The 18560-nt window shown below is 42.1% G+C and overlaps 1 protein-coding gene across 1 annotated transcript; it reads left to right on the top strand.

The window, feature by feature from the left end:
• The first annotated feature begins 4776 nt into the window (after nt 1-4776).
• LOC124134356 lies at nt 4777-14724 on the top strand. Its single transcript, XM_046499120.2, has 5 exons — nt 4777-4885; nt 9239-9354; nt 10125-10250; nt 12651-12764; nt 14610-14724. Exons 2-5 carry the CDS (start codon nt 9255-9257, stop codon nt 14660-14662), a joined length of 393 nt encoding a protein of 130 aa, XP_046355076.2. The 5' UTR covers nt 4777-4885; nt 9239-9254; the 3' UTR covers nt 14663-14724.
• The last annotated feature ends 3836 nt before the right edge of the window (nt 14725-18560 follow it).

The raw sequence follows: 18560 nt of genomic DNA, 5'->3' as shown, positions 1-18560 counted from the left end.
GACCGACTATTTGATGAACTGGAAGGGAGGAGGGAGAGTGCGTGTTGGGCTGGGATTTTGTATCGAGATTAGGTATTATTTCGGCTACAGCTACAAAACGTTATTTTTTAATTTAAAACAATTATCCTTATTATGTTTTTAGGAAAGACACCTTGCAACAATTTCATTGTTGTGGCAGCTAATTTTTTTCAACAGTCTGAAGCATAATTTTTTTTTCTCAAGAATTTTCGGGGCCAATTTCATATTTTTGATAAAATTCCAGGCAATCGGGTATTCATCGCATTCACCACGGAGCTGATCCTTGCTCATAATGTCAGTCGTGGGCTTGGTTCGGTCAAGATTCGAGTATTTAAAGGCCGGGGTCATACAGCTAAAATATTGCTGAATGCGGCGTTAAACAACAAACGAACAACCAAACAGCAGATCCGGGGAAAGTTGTTACCGTTAACATTGTCCACAGCTCAACACAACAAATTTGACTCACCTTCAGTTGACGTAACGTTACGCGAATCGGGAACAGCTTGGTTGGTTGGTTGGTTGGTTTGTTGTTTAACGCCGCACTCAGCAATATTCCAGCTGTATGACCCCGGCCTTTAAATACTCGAATCTTGACCAAGCATAGACTCGTTAATCCAGCCAAGATGTAACTCCATAATTCCAGCCTAGTTCGACAAGGGTGGAAACTGGACTTTTATAGTCAGTTAACTCACTTGCCTCGGGAGGATGACGAGTGTCCAGAACATTGTCACACTTCGTTTTGTTTGTTTGTTTTGTAATGTTGTTTAACGCCGCACTCAGCAATATTCCAGCTATATGACGGCGGTCTGTAGATAATCGAGTCTGGACCAGACAATCCAGTGATTAATATCATGAGCATCGATCCACGCAATTGGGATCAATGACATGCATCTACCAAGATCTATTCTACCCCGGAATCTTCACGGGTCGGAACAGCTTGGTGTGCTTTAAGGTAGGTTTGTGTAACTCGGATATAGAGCGGTACCGTAGTAACCTGTGAATATGTTCTGATTCAAAACAAACGATTAATATGAACTTGAGTTGTAGTTATTTGTGTTACATCAATTGAACCATTGACGTCTTGTGTGATATCACGAACAATCGACACATTAGCTCGTCATAGATTTATTGCCATCGATACTTCGATCGACGGGTATATTTCTATCAGCAACGTGTTTATGTTGAATATATATAATAGCTGTGTGAACATAGCTTTCTCTCTAAGACGCATTTCCAGCTGCTCAAAGTAACTGTTACGACTGCTTCGTTCACTATATCAAGCCAAAGCGTAATAAAATATTAACGTGTCTGTTAAAAGGTATGTCCTGGCAGGATCAACCAACCAATGTCTTAAGTTGTGGACCAAGCTGGACACAGATACCAGCAGCATGGTCAGTTCAGAGAAAGGACAACATGTATAGAGTTAACAACTGTTAAGAAGTGATTTCGAATTGAAACGCAAAGGTTAACCATGAAAAACCGGTATGTACAGAACTTCATTGTGAAATCAGTATTTGACCACAAAAGATCAATGAACAATTAACAATTTATATTGAAACACGAAGTTTTAAGTTTACAGTAAAAAAAAGGCAATACAATGGCAGCAACACTAAGTACCAGGCTCAATGACGTGTGTCAGTGCACACACGAGAGGCTGGAATTCCTGGGCTTGATCGTAGCGCCACCAGTGGCTATTACGAGTTATGTCCGTTATAAGCCTCTCCTATGGACCAATCAGATTCCACCTCTTGTATCACTTTGTTTGCTTCAAACGAAATGGCGGGGCCCTGTCAGAACAATCTGATTGATAATCAAGATCTATATTGTGATAAAACGGGTCTTACATCGCGAAATGCGTGAAATCACGTAAGCACCTTGATCTAAAAAATGAAAAGATTCGGAAAATTTCTGTTGACAACGAGTTGGCGGTGCACATATTTTGCAAATCCTGCAATCAACCGAAATCTGCAAGACAGTTTACGAAATGGATTTCGATTTGGTTGCGCGATTTTGATTGGACTATGCATAGACTCGTTAATCCAGCCAAGTTGTAACTCCATAATACCAGCCTAGTTCGACAAGGGTGGAAACTGGACTTTTATAGTCAGTTAACTCACTTGCCTCGGGAGGATGACGAGTGTCCAGAACATTGTCACACTTCGTTGTTTTTTTGGTTTTGTTTGTTGTTTAACGCCTCACTCAGCAATATTCCAGCATTACGACGGCGGTCTGTAAATAATCGAGTCTGGGCCAGACAATCCAGTGATTGACATGATGAGCATCGATCTACGCAATTGGGATACGATGACATGCATCAACCAAGTCAGCGAGCCTGACCATCCGGTCCCATTAGTCGCCTCTTACGACAAGCATTGTCGCCTTTTACGGCAAGCGTGGGTTGCTGAAGACCTATTCTATCCCGGTTCTTCACGGGCCCACTTTGAAGCTGGCTGGAATTCGGTGTTTGCAGATAGGTATCCCGTCTTGGTAAGAACATTACTGTAGTTCCGTCACGGCGTGTCAGATAAATGTGAGAGGAAAGCCAATGTGACGCATGTCGTATACTTTAAGCATGGTTAAACCCACGGGCATGGAAATGGTGCTGACACACCAAGGGTCATAATCGGAAAGATAAGCGGATACGAACCCACCACCAGCGGATACTCGTGCTAAGGGGAAGTAACTCTGAATAGACACTTTCTGTGCCTTAGACACCTGGGCAACCCCTAATGTAACTACTCCCATGAGGGACTGGGCCCGGGGGTGCGCCCATAATGAACGAAAGATAAATGTTTATAACAAGCCACGGCTGGCAATATTCCAGCAATACCAACACGATGACACGCCATAGGGCAGGTCAAATTTGTGGCTACCCGATCCTCATTTGTCGGCCATTACAAAAAACATGGGATCATATTCTGACTCAGACGGACGGAGGCTGTGCTGGACATGAACGACGTCGTAGCAAGGAAGCTACCTTTCACCTTTGTATTTTTGTGATTTGGGTCAGATTGCCTTGTAAAGTCAACTCTCATTAGAACTGAATGTTTTAATACATTCCAACGGCAATCATACGACAGAAAAACTATAATGATATATGTAATAAGACAGGAAATACGTTATTATAACAAAAAAAAACCTTTAACTATCCCCAGCTATGATGTGCGTCAGTTATTTCGTACCGACCAAGTTATAAGCTATAAACGGGAAGAGGGGTGGGGGGATGCTTTGATTTACATATTGTCCTTCAACGTTGAACGCATTCCAACGAAATCCCAGATCTACTTCGTAATGATAAAGATCGGGTCTAATTATGATGTGTCCATGATTATATGTTCAGTGACTGCGTGCCCTTTGCTTGGTAACTCACTCACGGAGAGCAAGCGTTTTGACTCACTGAGTAAGAAAGTCCATGAAAAGTATTCCCTACCAATAACAGGCACCATTATAGTTAGGCCGTCTGAATGTGTGGCGTTTCTCATCTCTGACCTGTCCTAAACTACCGCCACGCTACAAAATAGGAAAAACGCTTTTAAAGTTAACCCAGTTGCCCGTTTGAATATATATCTGCGCTCACTGGGAAAAAAAGAAACGAAAGATTCCAAAGTTCATCAAAATACCCACTGTACTTTATCGTAGATATATTTCAAGGCAGGAGTTGTAGAGTTCACGAAGCTCCTGCCTTCAATCCCTCCTTGGTGGAGACTTTTCAGATTGAGGTTCCTGTCTTTGGCCACTCGATCATGTATACTGCTGAAAAAAGGTTAGGACCACCCACTTATTTCATTTTACAATAGTTAATCTGTCACGACATGTCATGACATGACAAATTAATTCCTTGACGTTTTGGGACTGGTATATTTCATTCGCTGTACACCCTTTCTTGACTGCCCTTTGCTCCAACTTGCTGAAATCTATCATGGAGACATCCCCTGCTCCATATGGTGTTATGTGTTATGAATTATTCAATTTCTGCTTTGTATTTGTTAGCATGTAATCAGCATATGACATACTACCAAACACCAGAAACTCTCTAACACTGAACTATTACAAGGATCGGGTCAGGCTAGCTCGGAGAGAGTGTCAACGTACCCCGACGGCGTGGCTTGTTCGAGACTCGACTATTTACAGGAGGCCGCCATATTGATAGAATGAGTGCGGCGTTGAACAAGAAACAAACAAACAAAGCTAGGCTGCTGTAACCGACATTCTCGTAGTGGAAGAGCTTAACACGTGCTGGCGGGGAATCGAACCCGGGTTTTAGAGTGATCGCTTCACCCACGGAGCTATGATGAGCCACGTTGTTCACGGAAATGTTGACACTACGTAGTGTTCGACCTGACCCCATTGACTCAACTCTGTAGTCAGTGTCTACTATACATACTTAACATCTGAAACTGAACTTGACCAACGGATCTATGCTGTGCCGCGTTGTTTACGGAAATGTTGACACTGCGCAGTGTACGACCTGATCCCATTGACTCAACTCTGTAGTCAGTGTTTACTATACATGCTTAACATCTGAAACTGAACTTTTATAAAGTCATTATTGCTTGCACGGCTAATAATATGAGCTAATCTCTGTCCTGTCTCAGCGACCACGCCATTGGAAGCCCAGGACTCTGGTACGCATGATATTCAGCTGGGTTATGTCATGAGAGGGCTTTGATCACCCAATTATCATCGATTACGAAGTGTAATTGATGAATTAAGCGAAATGAGGCTTTTCCGTTGCAATTTGTTGGTCAATTATGGGTAATTTTTCTTAATGCATATATGTATGGCTATAACCGCCTTGAAAATGGATGTAGAAAATAGTGTTTTGCGGCATCTGCTACTGACGTCTTCTTGATCCTGCTGTCGCGAGGTAGGTTCAGAGAATGTTTATTCCTTAAGTAATGTAAAAAATATCGAGGTGGAGGATCTAAGAATGTACTTCACACGTCATGGGAAACGAATATGAGAGCTTTAGGCAATTTTAATGATTTTCCATGAAATCAGGGACTGTGATTTACATTATCAGTGCTTCAGTACTTGTGAATGAAGACAAGCAACTTGTGCGGAGTAAAGGTGGTGGTGGGTTGGGGTTTTGGGGCTTTTAAAATTAAATGATTCCCCAATCTAGAGAAAATTTAGATTATGTCTTGTCAGATAATAGAAAAAGGGGTCTCAAACAAAAATATCAATTAGATAATTGCGACGCATCGCATGTTTGATTAATTGTTACACCCCTACCTTTAAGTAATCTTTAAATTCGATCGTTTATTTGCATTTCCCTTTTTGTATACAACTCATGAATATCAAGGCAAAAGAAAGTCGCAATCTGATTGTTGAAATGTACAGTGAATCTGTTTATTACCATCGGAGTGAGTGTTCGATTCGCCGCTTTGAAAAGTATTACAGCGGCGTGTCAGCTTAATGTGTGAGGAAAGTCCGAAGTGATGCAGGTCTCAGACGTTTACCACTTCGGTGAAACCCAGGAACACGGGTATGGTGCTGACAAACCTAGAAACATAATCGGGGTGAACCGGGATTCGAACCCACAATCATGGGTTTCTGGCGTGCCCAAGGAACGCCACTCTGCACAGCGAATCGCGGCGCCTTAGACGACTGGGCCACCCGTGCCCCCTATTACCATCAGAAATTTGTGAGCACATTTAATTTGTTGAATATGATGCAGAAGAATACAAAGAGACAAGTCAGTGAAATGAAGTTAAAGGGCGTCCTACAGTGAAGTTAAATGTTGTCCTTCACGAAGGTCCACGGGGTCCCTACGGGGAAGTTAAAGGGGATCTCACTATAGTTAAAGAGTGTCCCCAGGAAAGTCAATCGGGGTCCTACAGGAACGTTAAAGGGCCAATACAGGAAGGTTACAGAAAAGAAATTATGCCCAGGATCACGACTCGTCCTACATTCTGTAAGCGCTTACACTGGTCCCTGTCTTTGGAGCATCCTTGCCGCCTGTCATAACCGCAGGTAGGCCTCTGAGCGTTCGTCATCCCTCGCCCCTTTCCGTAACCTGCAAGAAGACTCGTCCCCATATCGATGAATGTTATGTGCGAAAATACGACAAACCAATCAGAATGCGCGTATAATATATGGGAAAATATGTGTGAACACAACGAGTTGACAGGTATGCCCGTTTGCGTTAAGACGGAACCCGATCGGAAAAAATGGCCATGAGAGGGGCACGAATCACTATTCTGCTTGTCCAGGAATAATACGAGTAGGTCACGAATGGTCTCTGAGATGAGAAACGGGGCTATCATTGCTCTCATCCTTTCATCTGCGGTCAAACAATTTTATTTGTTTGTTGTTCAACGCCGCAATATTTCAGCTATATGACGGGGGTCTGTAAATAATCGCTGGAATATTACTGAGTGCGGCGTTGAACTACAAGCAAACACAATTGTTTGACCGCAGATGAAAGTCAATATTCCAGCTATATGACGGCGGTCTGTAAATAATCAGACCCGTGAAGATTCCGGGGGTAGAACAGGTCTTCAGCAACCCATACTTGCCGTAACGTGCGACTATGCTTGTCGTAAAAGGCGACCAACGGCTCGATGACATGGTTGATACAGCTCGTCGTTTATTTCTTTTCTGAGATATTTGGATGCAATCGTTCGGCCATTACGTTTATCTGCGTAGCCCGCCTACATCTAACGGGAACGACGTACAAGACACTTCCCTTTTAAAAATAACGTCGTCCAATATACCCTCTCCAAAGACAAAAAAAGAAAACGCACAGGTAGATTTTTAGTAAATTTATTCTACCTAATAAAGTCGATGTACTTAATTTAATATGATAGATATGAAATATGAAATATGAAATTTTGGAGTTCGATAGTCACATGTTGTCGTTGTACAAAGACATTGAAAACTGTTGATTGTCATGTCACATAAGGCCACAAGGTGGCGCTGAACTCAGTATCTTGTTCACGTCTCTGAATCTCCTCGGCACTGACTCGATAAATGTACGATTTCTGTCCTGCGGAATTCTGCGCCATTCTGCTTGTAACGCGTTGGCCAGTTGTGGGAGTTCACTTCGATCGAGTTCATCCCAGAGGTGATCGATTGGGTCGAGATCTGGAGATCTTGACAGCGCGAGGGCAAGACGCTGATGTTGGCATTATGACGGTACCGTGACACGAGCTGTGTGCGGTGGAGCGTTGTCCTGTTGAAACAACTTCTTTGGCGGTCAATGATTGGAAAAAGGTAGGGTTAAAGAATTTGATTCATGTGGCGATTTGCTGTCAAATTTCCCTGAACCACAACCAGGACAGATCTCGTGGTTTGGGATATGACCCTCCACACCATGACACTACCGCCACCGAATTTGCCGAATTCACGTACGCAATGGTCAACACGTCTATTTCGACGACGATAAATACGTTGTCTTCCATCTCGCCGGTGAAGAAGAAATCGTGATTCATCGCTTTAACCACACTCCAGTTTTTCAAATTCCAAGGCTGTCAGGTATGGCACCAACGCTAGCGTCGCTGTCGATGGATCTGTTGCAAAACAGGCACGATAACTGGCCGTCTTCTGGGTCGGATTCCAGCCTCGCGAAGATGGTTTCTGACAGTCTGGTCCGATATTCTCCTCAAACCAGGGATGCGTCTTGCAGTCTCCGTAGCTGCAGCCTGGTTCCCTGTTTATGCTGCGCTAGCGCTACACTGACCCAGGCAATGACTGCAGAATGGCCGCCTCCACTAGACGAACAAACATGGCGGACACGACATGTATTTATTATAGAAAAACGCAAGAACGGGTGGTTATAATTTTGTTTAAGCATTTTCATTAATGCTCTTGCAATGTTTACGTCACGAGAATAACGTCCATTGTTAGTGAAGGAAAACATTATTCAAGCTGTTTCGAGACACGAAAGTGGACATCACATCGGTGAAATGTAAACACACCCCATTTTCGACAGTGATATGTTCGTAAATATTTCGTGTCAGCTCTCTGTCGTGACGGAATCGTACACATAATACATGGAATTAAACGTCTACGTTAATAAAATATCGTTAGCATCTTTATTTTAGCAAATCTGACGACGCAAATGTCGCCGATTATGCCCCGTTTTTCCCATTGTAAAGTGGTGGTTTAGCGGAGTTATTGAACGCCCAGTATAATAACTAGAAAAAACACACAAACACTTTTGATCCCTAATAATGGTATTTAATGATAGGGTCTGTCATTGGTTCTGACATTCACATGAAAAGCCATTTATTTGGCATTTGTTTTCTTATTACACAATGAAATTAATCATTAATAGATCTAATAATTTTGGAAAATTAATTGATTAAATTCAATATAGTCTTTTTTAACTTTGTCGGATCTGAATGGCATAATAATAAAGAATATTGTTTATTATTTTGAAATAATTTGGCACAGTGGCATACACATTTATGTGTATTCTATATGATGCAATTTAGCCACTGGGGAATCCGTGTACAGAACAACATAAAGAAGTGTGCATACCATTATTATTGAAAAATAGTTATGATTATAATCATCATGTTAGATGAAATATCTGTGTACGAAATTAGGAACCAGGCTGCCGTAGCTGTGGCATTGCGGTGACGTAGGTGGAACAGTCGAATGTAGCGATCCTGTGCAGGGGTGGTAACTCTTGGTCGGACCGTCGGTTCTCGGACGGTCTGCAGTGGAATTGAACTGTGTGTATCGGTCACAAAGGCAGCAGATTGTGCTGTGGTGGACGTTGAAGACTATGATTCCCCTCTTTGGCAGCACTGAGTCTCGGCAGTTTCGAACTTGATAAATGTTGACATTTGAATGACAAATTATTGGCTTATGCTTGCCTTTTTATAGCCACTACCACGAGTACGAATGTCAAAACATTTTCCTTTACTGTTTTCCTCAATGACATTTTTGAACAAGTGTGAAAAGACATTGCAAATCGACAATAGCTGCGTTTTGACGCACTGTTTGTCGAATATCAGTCCACCAACATTTTCCAATAACATATATCCAATTTATACACCTGATTTTTTGTGTACTCGGGTTCAATGAACTCATTTTTTTGAAGTGTGTGAGCTGCGAGCGCATATTCGAATCTCCAGAAATGACGTCATGAAGGAACAATGTTTTATATGAAATAAACCACGTTTCGTTCCGCTTCAAGCTGACACGTCGTGATATTACTGGAATACAATTCACTCACTCACTCATTCATCCACAATTTATTTTCCAGTCAGATCTGAAAGACAATGACGACGATGTCTCTGTTGCTGCTGCTGGTGACCACCTCGGCAGCTACATCTTCATTGGAGAGGGCGAAGAAGACCAGTGACCCCAACCAGTGGAATTGTGAGTGTTTAAACATATCGGCCTATCACATTTCACACCCTGTATATATACTGAACCGCAAAATAAACGTCACTTCATGAAAATATTTTTTTTAGGTTTCTCGTTTTGGCATTAGTCTGTATATATCCAGATTTGATGTTAAACGGCCAAAAAGTGACATAGATATGGACATAATGATTATAACTACCTCAGAAAAAATGAGTTATAATAATATGATGCGTTTTGACACGCTGATTCTTTGTCATGAACATAAAGGAACTTACACATGAATTATGAATAACCGCATCATCCACGAAAAACTCGTACTGTTTGGATAGTCAACTGGCCAAAGCATTGGCTTGTCACGCCGAATGCACCCAGTGTGTTGGTGCATTGTGTGAACGTACACTGTGACCTACTTCTTCACCCTTTTTGTTGTTACCCTGGCTTTACGTCAGTGTACTGTGTCTGAGTGGGGTATTCATGTTAAACTGCGGCATGGTATCTCAGTGGGTTTGCACTATACATCGGCATCAGTCCAGACTAGTACAACCAGACACACACACACACACACACACACACACACACACACACACACACACACACACACACACACACACACACACACACACACACACACACGTCGCTATATAAATGCAATAATTTTGGACGCGGCGTTAAACCCCATTTCACCTCACCTTCTTCTTCTTCTCCTTTAACGTATTATCGTAGGAAGAGACTCACTCACTCACTCACTCACTCACTCACTCACTCACTCACTTTGCCCACAGATGACATGCCTGGATCTGGATGTTCGTACCGTGGCCGCACATACAACAAAGGCGCCGTCATCCTGGGCGCAAACCGCTGTTCAAAGATGAAGTGCAATAACGGAATCCTAAATTACATTGAGATAAGTAAGTTGAACTGTAATGTTGCCATCTGTTGATGTAGTATTCATGTGAGTCGCAAACAATACAGTTCTCTTTAAGCCATGCACGCTGTACACCTCCAAAACGACGTGGATAGCCCTGCTGTCTAAGACACCGCAATTCCCTGTGTTGCAAGATTTCGATGATCGTGGTTACAATTCCAGAACCGTACCGATACTGATTCTATATTTGTTAGCACCATACACGTGATCGTGTTTTTTAAATGTACCAATGTACTGAAAATAATGATCCCCTAATGGTTGCAATTGACATCTCTATGTCATTGTAATTTTCTTTCATGACCCTTCCCGAAAAGACAAAAGCATTTTATAATTTTTGTTAAAATGTCCATTTACTCTTCATGACCCTCCCCAAATATGTGTAGTGTTCTTTATGACGCTGTCCAAGAGATTGTAATATTTTTCGGTGACCTTTCGAAGACATTCCCCTGAGGTCTCCAGACAACTGAGCGTTTACTCACGTGGTATCATTCACATTCGGAATTGATAGCTGGGCGTTCAGTGTATTATTACTCTCTGCCCCCCCCCCCCCCCCCCCCCACCACACCACACACACACACACACACACACACCACCAACCACCCCTATTATAAATGAAATGTAGGATTATCTATAATGTGACCCTTCATTAATCGAATGAGAACTTGATTTTCATGGTGTAGGATTATTATCAATCTTACTTCTTTTTTTTAAAAACGCGTATGTTGCAATTGATATTTAACTTGCATTCAGAAGGGTTATTATTTAGGATTCTCGTATCAATCATATTCGGGTAATTAATATAAACGTATTCTTGATAATCGTGTTGATAATGGATTCGCATGTTGTATCATATTAAATCTTTATCATTTGCAAAAAGTAAGGTTATAAATAATAAAAATATTCTGCATTCATCTTATTAACACACTCTTCAAAAAAAAGAAACGCACAGGTTGTATGTAGTTTAATGAACCTGACTACACAAAATATCCGGTATATAAATTGGATATGTGTTATTGAAAAATGTTGGTGGCCTGATATTCCACAAACGGTGCATCAAAACGCAGCCATTGGCGATGTGCAATGTCTTAAATGGCATTGTTTTCACACTTGTTCAAAAATGTTATGGAGGAAAACAGTAAAGCAAAATGCACGTTATGGCACTTGTAAGTCGTGGTAGTGGCTATAAAAAAGCAAGCATAAGCCAATAATTTGTCATTCAAATGTCAACATTTTCTAAGTTCGAAAATGCCGAGACTCAGCGCTGCCGATCGGAACATAGGACGTATCTAAAGAGGGGAATCGCAGTCTTTTGTTGCACGCCACTTCAACGTCCACCACAGCACCATTTGCCGCCTTTGTGACCGATACACACAGTTCAATTCCACTGCAGACCGTCCGAGAAACGGCAGACCAAGAGTTACCACCCCTGCAAATTCTTTATCCTCACCTTCTTCCAATCATTGACCGCCAGAGGGAGCTGTTTCAACAGAACAACGCTCCAACGCACACAGCTCGTGTCACGGTAGACTACCTTCATAATGTTAACATCAACGCCTTGCCCTGGCCGTCGAAATCTCCAGATCTCAACCCAATCGAACACCTCTGGGATGAACTCGATCGGCGTGTCCGTCAACGTCAGAATACGCCGCAGACACTCCAACAAATGGCCAACGCGTTACAAGCAGAATGGCGCAGAATTCCGCAGGACAGAATTCGTACACTTATCAAGTCAGTGCCGAGGAGATGCAGAGCCGTGATTGCTGCCCGGGGCGGTCACACGAGATACTGAGTTCAGCGCCATCTTGTGGATTTATGTGACATGATTATGAACAGTTTTCGAAGCTTTTGTACAATGACAATCGAGCTCCAAAATTTCATATTTGTATCTATGATATTAAATCAAATATATCGACGTTTTTTAAGTACAATCAATTTACTAAAAATCTACCTATGCGTTTCTTTTTTTGAAGAGTGTAAGTCGTGTAGGATGTAGGATTGTTATTATACTTAATGTTTTACTAATTTTATTAATCTTATTCTTGATCTGTTATTAATCTTATTAATAAATGTTTGCCACCTGTGAAGATCCGGGTTAGAATTGGTCTTTAGCAACCCATGCATGTCGTAAGAGACGACTAGCAGAGAAGTCGGTCTGGCTCGCTGACTTGGTTGATGCATGTCATAGTGATCTCGATTGCGCAGATCGATGCTCATGATGTCAATCACTGGATTGTCTGGACCAGACTCGATTATTTTTAGACCACCATCATATATGTGGAATGTTTGCATTATGTAGGTTTTTTTTTTTCTTAATCTGTTATTTATCGTATTGATAAATGTCTGTAGGATGTTGGCTTATTATTACATAACGGTCGTGCTTCAGAATGCTTGTACAACAACATGTGCTATGGTGTGGGCGACAGCGTCAGAGGAGGGAGAAATGGCTGCCACCTGTTCAAGTGTCAGGCGAACGAGCAGTTCATGGCAGTGACCAGTGGTAGGGATACAACAACTTCAATCAATCATTCAGCTATAAACTGTCTGTTTACACAACTTTCCTGAGAGCTAGTTGATAGAATGTCTGCCCGGAGATTGGAAGGTCCGGGTTCCACCCCTGCCGGCGTCATACGAAAAGACGTACTGGCCTCCACAAGAGATATCGCTTGGGTGAGACCTTGTGATCTCTCCTAGGAGATATCGCTGCAGCAAAGACCACTGTGACGTCATCAGTTGCCATGATGTGACAATTAAATGACATCACTAATATCTCTGCTACTGAACCTTGATAGCAGTCCACTTTTTGACTCTGCTTATTACTGTTTATAAGCTGAAAAAATTGAAAGAATGATCAACACTCGCCGACAAAAGTTCAAAACTCCTCGGCAAGACTTGGAGATTTAAACTTTTATCGACTCGTGCAGATATAGTTGATATCAAAAGATACTCGGGTGACATTCTCTATTGATCCGCTCGCTCGCGTACAAACACACGCACACACGCACACGCACGCACGCACGTACGTACACACATACGCAAGCACACACGCGCACACACACACGCACACACGCACGCACGAACGCACACACTCACGAACACACTCACACACACACGCACACACACACTTTTTACTGACATCCTAAATAGGTTGTACGTATGTTGATGTCTCATATAAGAAAGACACACACAGAGACACACAGAGACACAAACACAGAAAGACAGACAGATACACACACAGAGACAGACACACAGAGACAGACAGACAGACAGACAGACACACACACACACACACAAACAGACACACAGACAGACACAGAGAGAGACACACACACCGATTTCTTCTTAACATAAGTCCTAACTGGTAGCTATAACACTGGTGTCGTGTGCAAGAAGGGCATTCCGTTGTGACATAAATTAGCAGTAGGTTTTAACATTTAGAATGTCTTGGAGATATAACACGTGAATTATAAAATGTGTTCTATCAAAGTTATCTTATAAAGAGACACATAGATAAGTACTCAGTAATTAACGTATCTGATAATATAATGGTGTGATTGAATGACGCATTGACATCTATTTATCTCGAAACAAATGGGATCATTTGGCTTATTGCGTGTCATTGGGAATTCATTCATTGGTGTTGGGACACGGGTGGCCCAGTCGTCTAAGGCGCCGCGATTCGCTGTGCAGATTTGTGTCCCTTGGGCACGCCAGAAACCTATGATTGCCATTTCGAATCCCGGTTCGCCCCGATTAAGTTTCTAGGTTTGTCAGCACCATACCCGTGCTCGTTGGTTTCACCGAAGTGGTACGCGTTTGAGACCTGCGTCACTTCGGGCTTTCCTCCCACATAAAGCTGACACGCAGCGATATAACTGTAATACTGTTAAAATCGGCGTTAAACCTAACTCACTCACTCCTTCATTGGTGTGAATGTGTTGCTCATGGTTTCAGTCATTGGTCTGTTTGGTTCAGATTCGATTATTTACTGACCGTTATAAGGCTGGAATTTTGCTGGCCTGGTGGTCAGGCTCAGTAACTTGGCTTATTGCGTGTCATTGGGAATTTGTGATGGTTTAATTGCTCATGGTTACAGTCAGTTGTTTGTTTGGTTCAGATTCGATTGTTTACTGACCGTTAACAAAGCTGGAGTATTGCTGACTAGGTTGTCAAGCTCGATGGCTTAATGCGTGTCATCCGGTATTCGCGATGTTGTAGTTTGTTGCTCATGCTTTCAATCACTTTTTTGTCATGTTCAGATTCGATTATTTACTGATAAGGTAGTAATGTTGCTGATTGCAGCGCCAAGTATGAATGGTTAAAGCATGTCTTGTTTTGTTTTCAGATCCTTACAAATGCAGAGACGCTTTCAACAGGTGCAGAATATGCCAGGGATAGGTGAACTGAGATATGTCAGTGACCGTGAACGGTTTCGTAATAAATGTTCTCCCCTCAATGTCTGTATGTCTCTGAGTGTGTGATCGTTGTTCTGGCTGCAGTCTGCAAAATTCCAGCTATATATCCCACAGCCTGTGAATAACCGAATAAGGACAGGCAAACCTGTCGTTGATGGCACGAGCAATAATCTCAAGGTCAGTGTTGATTTTGTTGATGGTTCTGTACTGCTGGACGGTACAGAAATGAGTGTCAGCCAAGCGAAGTGCTTTATCAAATCAGCCCAGACTCAGTTTATGTGCAGTGTGTTGAGCAAACAGGCAACCCTGCAGAGTCCTTCGCTTGGGTGAAGTCGGCCGGCCTGAAAAGTGAAACAGAAGGCTTTCTGTTTGATGCTCAGGACCAGTCACTTCCCACTCGAAACCGCCACTTTATGATTTTGCATCGAAATGTAAATATGAAATGTAGATAATGCAATGAATTTAATGAGACTAGCCAACACATTGTCAGTGGATACAAACACAGTATCTTAAGCGACATGATGGAGTGGCTCCATCATTTTATTACCGTCTTCGCCATGCTTGTTGTTTTGATACAGAGGTCCATTCATGGTTCGACTCAGAATATTGAGGGCGTCATGAAAAATGATAAATACAAAATTCTTTTGAATAGGTCCGTATACAGACTCAGACCTATCCAGGCCAACAAACCTGATCTTGTCCTCTTTGATAAATCCAATGAAATCCTGTATACACTCTTTAAAAAAAAAGAGAAACGCAAAGGTATATTTTAGTACATTTATTTTTTCTAATAAAGACGATATATTTAACTTAATATCATAGATACAAATCTGAATTTTTTTGGAGCTCGATAGTCATATGTTGTCGTTGTACAAAGGCATTGAAAACTGTTGATTGTCATGTCAAATAAGGCCACACAATGGCGCTGAACTCTGATGGCGCTGATCTCGTGTGACCGCCCCGGGCAGCAATCACGGCTCTGCATCTCCTCGGCACTTACTGGATACGTGTACGAATTCTGTCCTGCGGAATTCTGCGCCATTCTGCTTGTAACGCGTTGGCCAGTTGTTGGAGTGTCTGCGGCATATTCTGACATTGTCGTACACATCGATCGAGTTCATCCCAGAGGTGTTATTTCGGGTTGAGATCTGGAGATCTCGACGGCCAGGGCAAGCCGCTGATGTTGGCATTATGAAGGTAGTCAACCGTGACACGAGCTGTGTGCGGTGGAGCGTTGTCCTTTTGAAACAGCTACCCATGGCGGTCAATGATTGGAAGAAGGTGAGGTTAAAGAATTCATGTAGCGATTTGCTGTCAGATTTTCGAGAACCACATCCAAGTCAGATCTCGTGGTGTAGGATATGGCCCTCCACACCATGACACTATTGAGCAAAACGCTCATTTCGACGACGATAAACTCATTGTCTTCCATCTCGCCGGTGAAGAAGAAATCGTGATTCATCGCTTAACCACATTGGTCTCCATTTTCTCAAATTCCAAGGCTGTAAGGTATGGCACCAAGGCAAGCGTTGCTGCAGATGGATCTGTTGCAAAACAGGGACGATAACTGGTCTTCTGGGTCGGATTCCAGCCTCGCGAAGATGGTTCCTGACAATCTGGTCCGATATCCTCCTCAAACCAGGGATGCGTCCTGCAGTCTCCGTTGCTGTGGCATTGCGCTGTCGTAGGTGGAACAGTCGAATGTAGCGATCCTGTGCAGGGGTGGCAACTTTTGGTCGGCCGGTTCTCGAACGGTCTGCAATGGAATTGAACTGTGTGTATCGGTCACAAAGGCGGCAAATGGTGCTGTGGTGGGCGTTGAAGTGGCATGCAACAGAAGACTGCGATTCTTCTCCTTTGATACGTCCCATGGCGATGTTCCGATCGGCAGCGCTGAGTTTCGGCGTTTTCGAACTTGAAAAATGTTGACAATTGAATGACAAATTATTGGCTTATGCTTGCCTTTTTATAGCCAGTACCACGAGTTACGAATGCCATAACTTGCACGTGCATTTTGCTCTACTGATTTCCTCCATAACATTTTTGAACAAGTGTGAAAACAATGCCGTTTAACATTGCAAATCGCCAATGGCTGCGTTTTGATGCACCGCTTGTCGAATATTTTCCAATGACATATATCCAATTTATACACCTGATTAATTTTGTGTAGTCAGGTTCATTAAACTACATACTACCTGTGCGTTTCTTTTTTTTAAAGAGTGTATTAATAAGATGAATGCAGAATATTTTTATTATTTATAAACCTACTCTTTGCAAATTAATTTTTTAATATAATACAACATGCGAATTCATTCTCAACACGATTATCAAGAATACATTTATCTTAATAACCTTAATATGATTAATACGAGAAGCCTAAATAATAATCCTACTGGATGCAAGTCAAACATCAATTGCTACATACGCGTTTTTTAAAAAGAGTAACATTGATAATAATCCTATATGCGGACCTCGCTTTCGAAATGTCACGCTTGCATCCCAAGTATTGTCCGATTCCCCATTCATCTGAATAAAGCGTTAACCTTACATGTAATCCCTTCCTAAGTTAATAAGTTGTGTATGCGCAACATCTCCTCTGAAACTGCAGCTTTAGTGGGTGAGTGGGTGGATGGGTGAGTGAGAGTGAGTGAGTGGGTGAGTAGGTGTTTGGGTGGTTGAGTGAGTTAGTGAGTGAGTTAGTGAGAGAGTAAGTGAGAGTATAGTTTACGCCGCTGTTTTTTGCAATAATCAATCAATTTCACGCCAGGGAACAATGTGTTTCACCCTTTGTGGGGAATCGAACACGGGCCTTCGGCATTACGAGCGAACACTTTAGCCGCATGGCTATCCCACCGCATGCATGCAGCTTGAACGGCCACGGCGTCATATTAGCAATTAGTTGCTGTTCACATACCCAGACACAACAATACTCAAGTATTGGTATGCGTAAACGCTTATATTATGGCCGGTAGGTTTTACAATTTATGCATGTACCTTGAAAAAATAAGTACTTTCTACCTACATTATCTATGTCAAACTGTCAGAACTATCAGTCACATGTACATAGGCCATACATATCTGTTGACGTATATGATAACATAGTCCAAGGCCAAATATAATTCAAGAAGTGACCTTTAGATATCAATATTTAAATCTTGCTTCCATTTAACAATGCCCTTTTGTCTAACCCTAAAAAACATATAGCATAGTTTATAACGCCAACTTATGCACGTAGGTAGTCCGCTTAGATCCGTTCTACAAACCCCTCTTACTTAACGCAATAAGGCGCACAGCTTGTGTTTATGTAGTTACAAATAAAGTTTTCTATATGTCTAAGAAAAACGATTCTATAAGAGAACGCCTCAGTATCAGGGAACCTTCAAGGCGTTTAGCTTCAAAGCTTGAGAATGGAATAAGTCCAGGCTGCTAGAGTTCAGAATAGGAAAATTAGAGATATACTGTAAACTATAAATATGGGATTAAATCATATATAAAGCATGTCATAACAAGTATCTTGAAGATAAAACCATTCCGTAGGCAATATTAGTAACGAAAACGTTACAAACCTACTCGTATTCCGGAAACTACCGAGATTTTATGAGCAGAGTTGTCAGCACGTGACCTGACGTCATAGTGGACCGTTTACCTCACTCATATTCGTACATTTAAGAACTGACTTTCACTTTGTGTGAGTTCATTGGAGGATGAACCTTCATAGAGTGAGGGTCAAACTGTATGAACGTCGGAGCTAGATTTCTTATCTGAATTAATTTCACGCCTAAAAAATACCTATGAACAGGATTGGCACAGCAAACGGAAGCAAAACATCATCATATTTATTGTTAGAAGTTACTTTTCGAGTAGAGCTGTAACTCAGATGT

Source organism: Haliotis rufescens, unplaced genomic scaffold, assembly GCF_023055435.1.
Source record: "Haliotis rufescens isolate VD_foot unplaced genomic scaffold, xgHalRufe1.0.p SCAF_11, whole genome shotgun sequence".
Taxonomy (NCBI): domain Eukaryota; kingdom Metazoa; phylum Mollusca; class Gastropoda; order Lepetellida; family Haliotidae; genus Haliotis; species Haliotis rufescens.
This window is presented reverse-complemented; position numbering and strand designations above follow the sequence as displayed.

What these genes read in the sequence shown, in the direction of transcription:
- LOC124134356 (XM_046499120.2), top strand. Translation starts at nt 9,255, where the DNA reads ATGACGACGATGTCTCTGTTGCTGCTGCTGGTGACCACCTCGGCAGCT. An exon ending in CCTAAATTACATTGAGATAA is followed by an intron (nt 10,251 to 12,650) that starts GTAAGTTGAACT and finishes GTCGTGCTTCAG; the next exon opens with AATGCTTGTACAACAACATG. An exon ending in GTTCATGGCAGTGACCAGTG is followed by an intron (nt 12,765 to 14,609) that starts GTAGGGATACAA and finishes TTTTGTTTTCAG; the next exon opens with ATCCTTACAAATGCAGAGAC.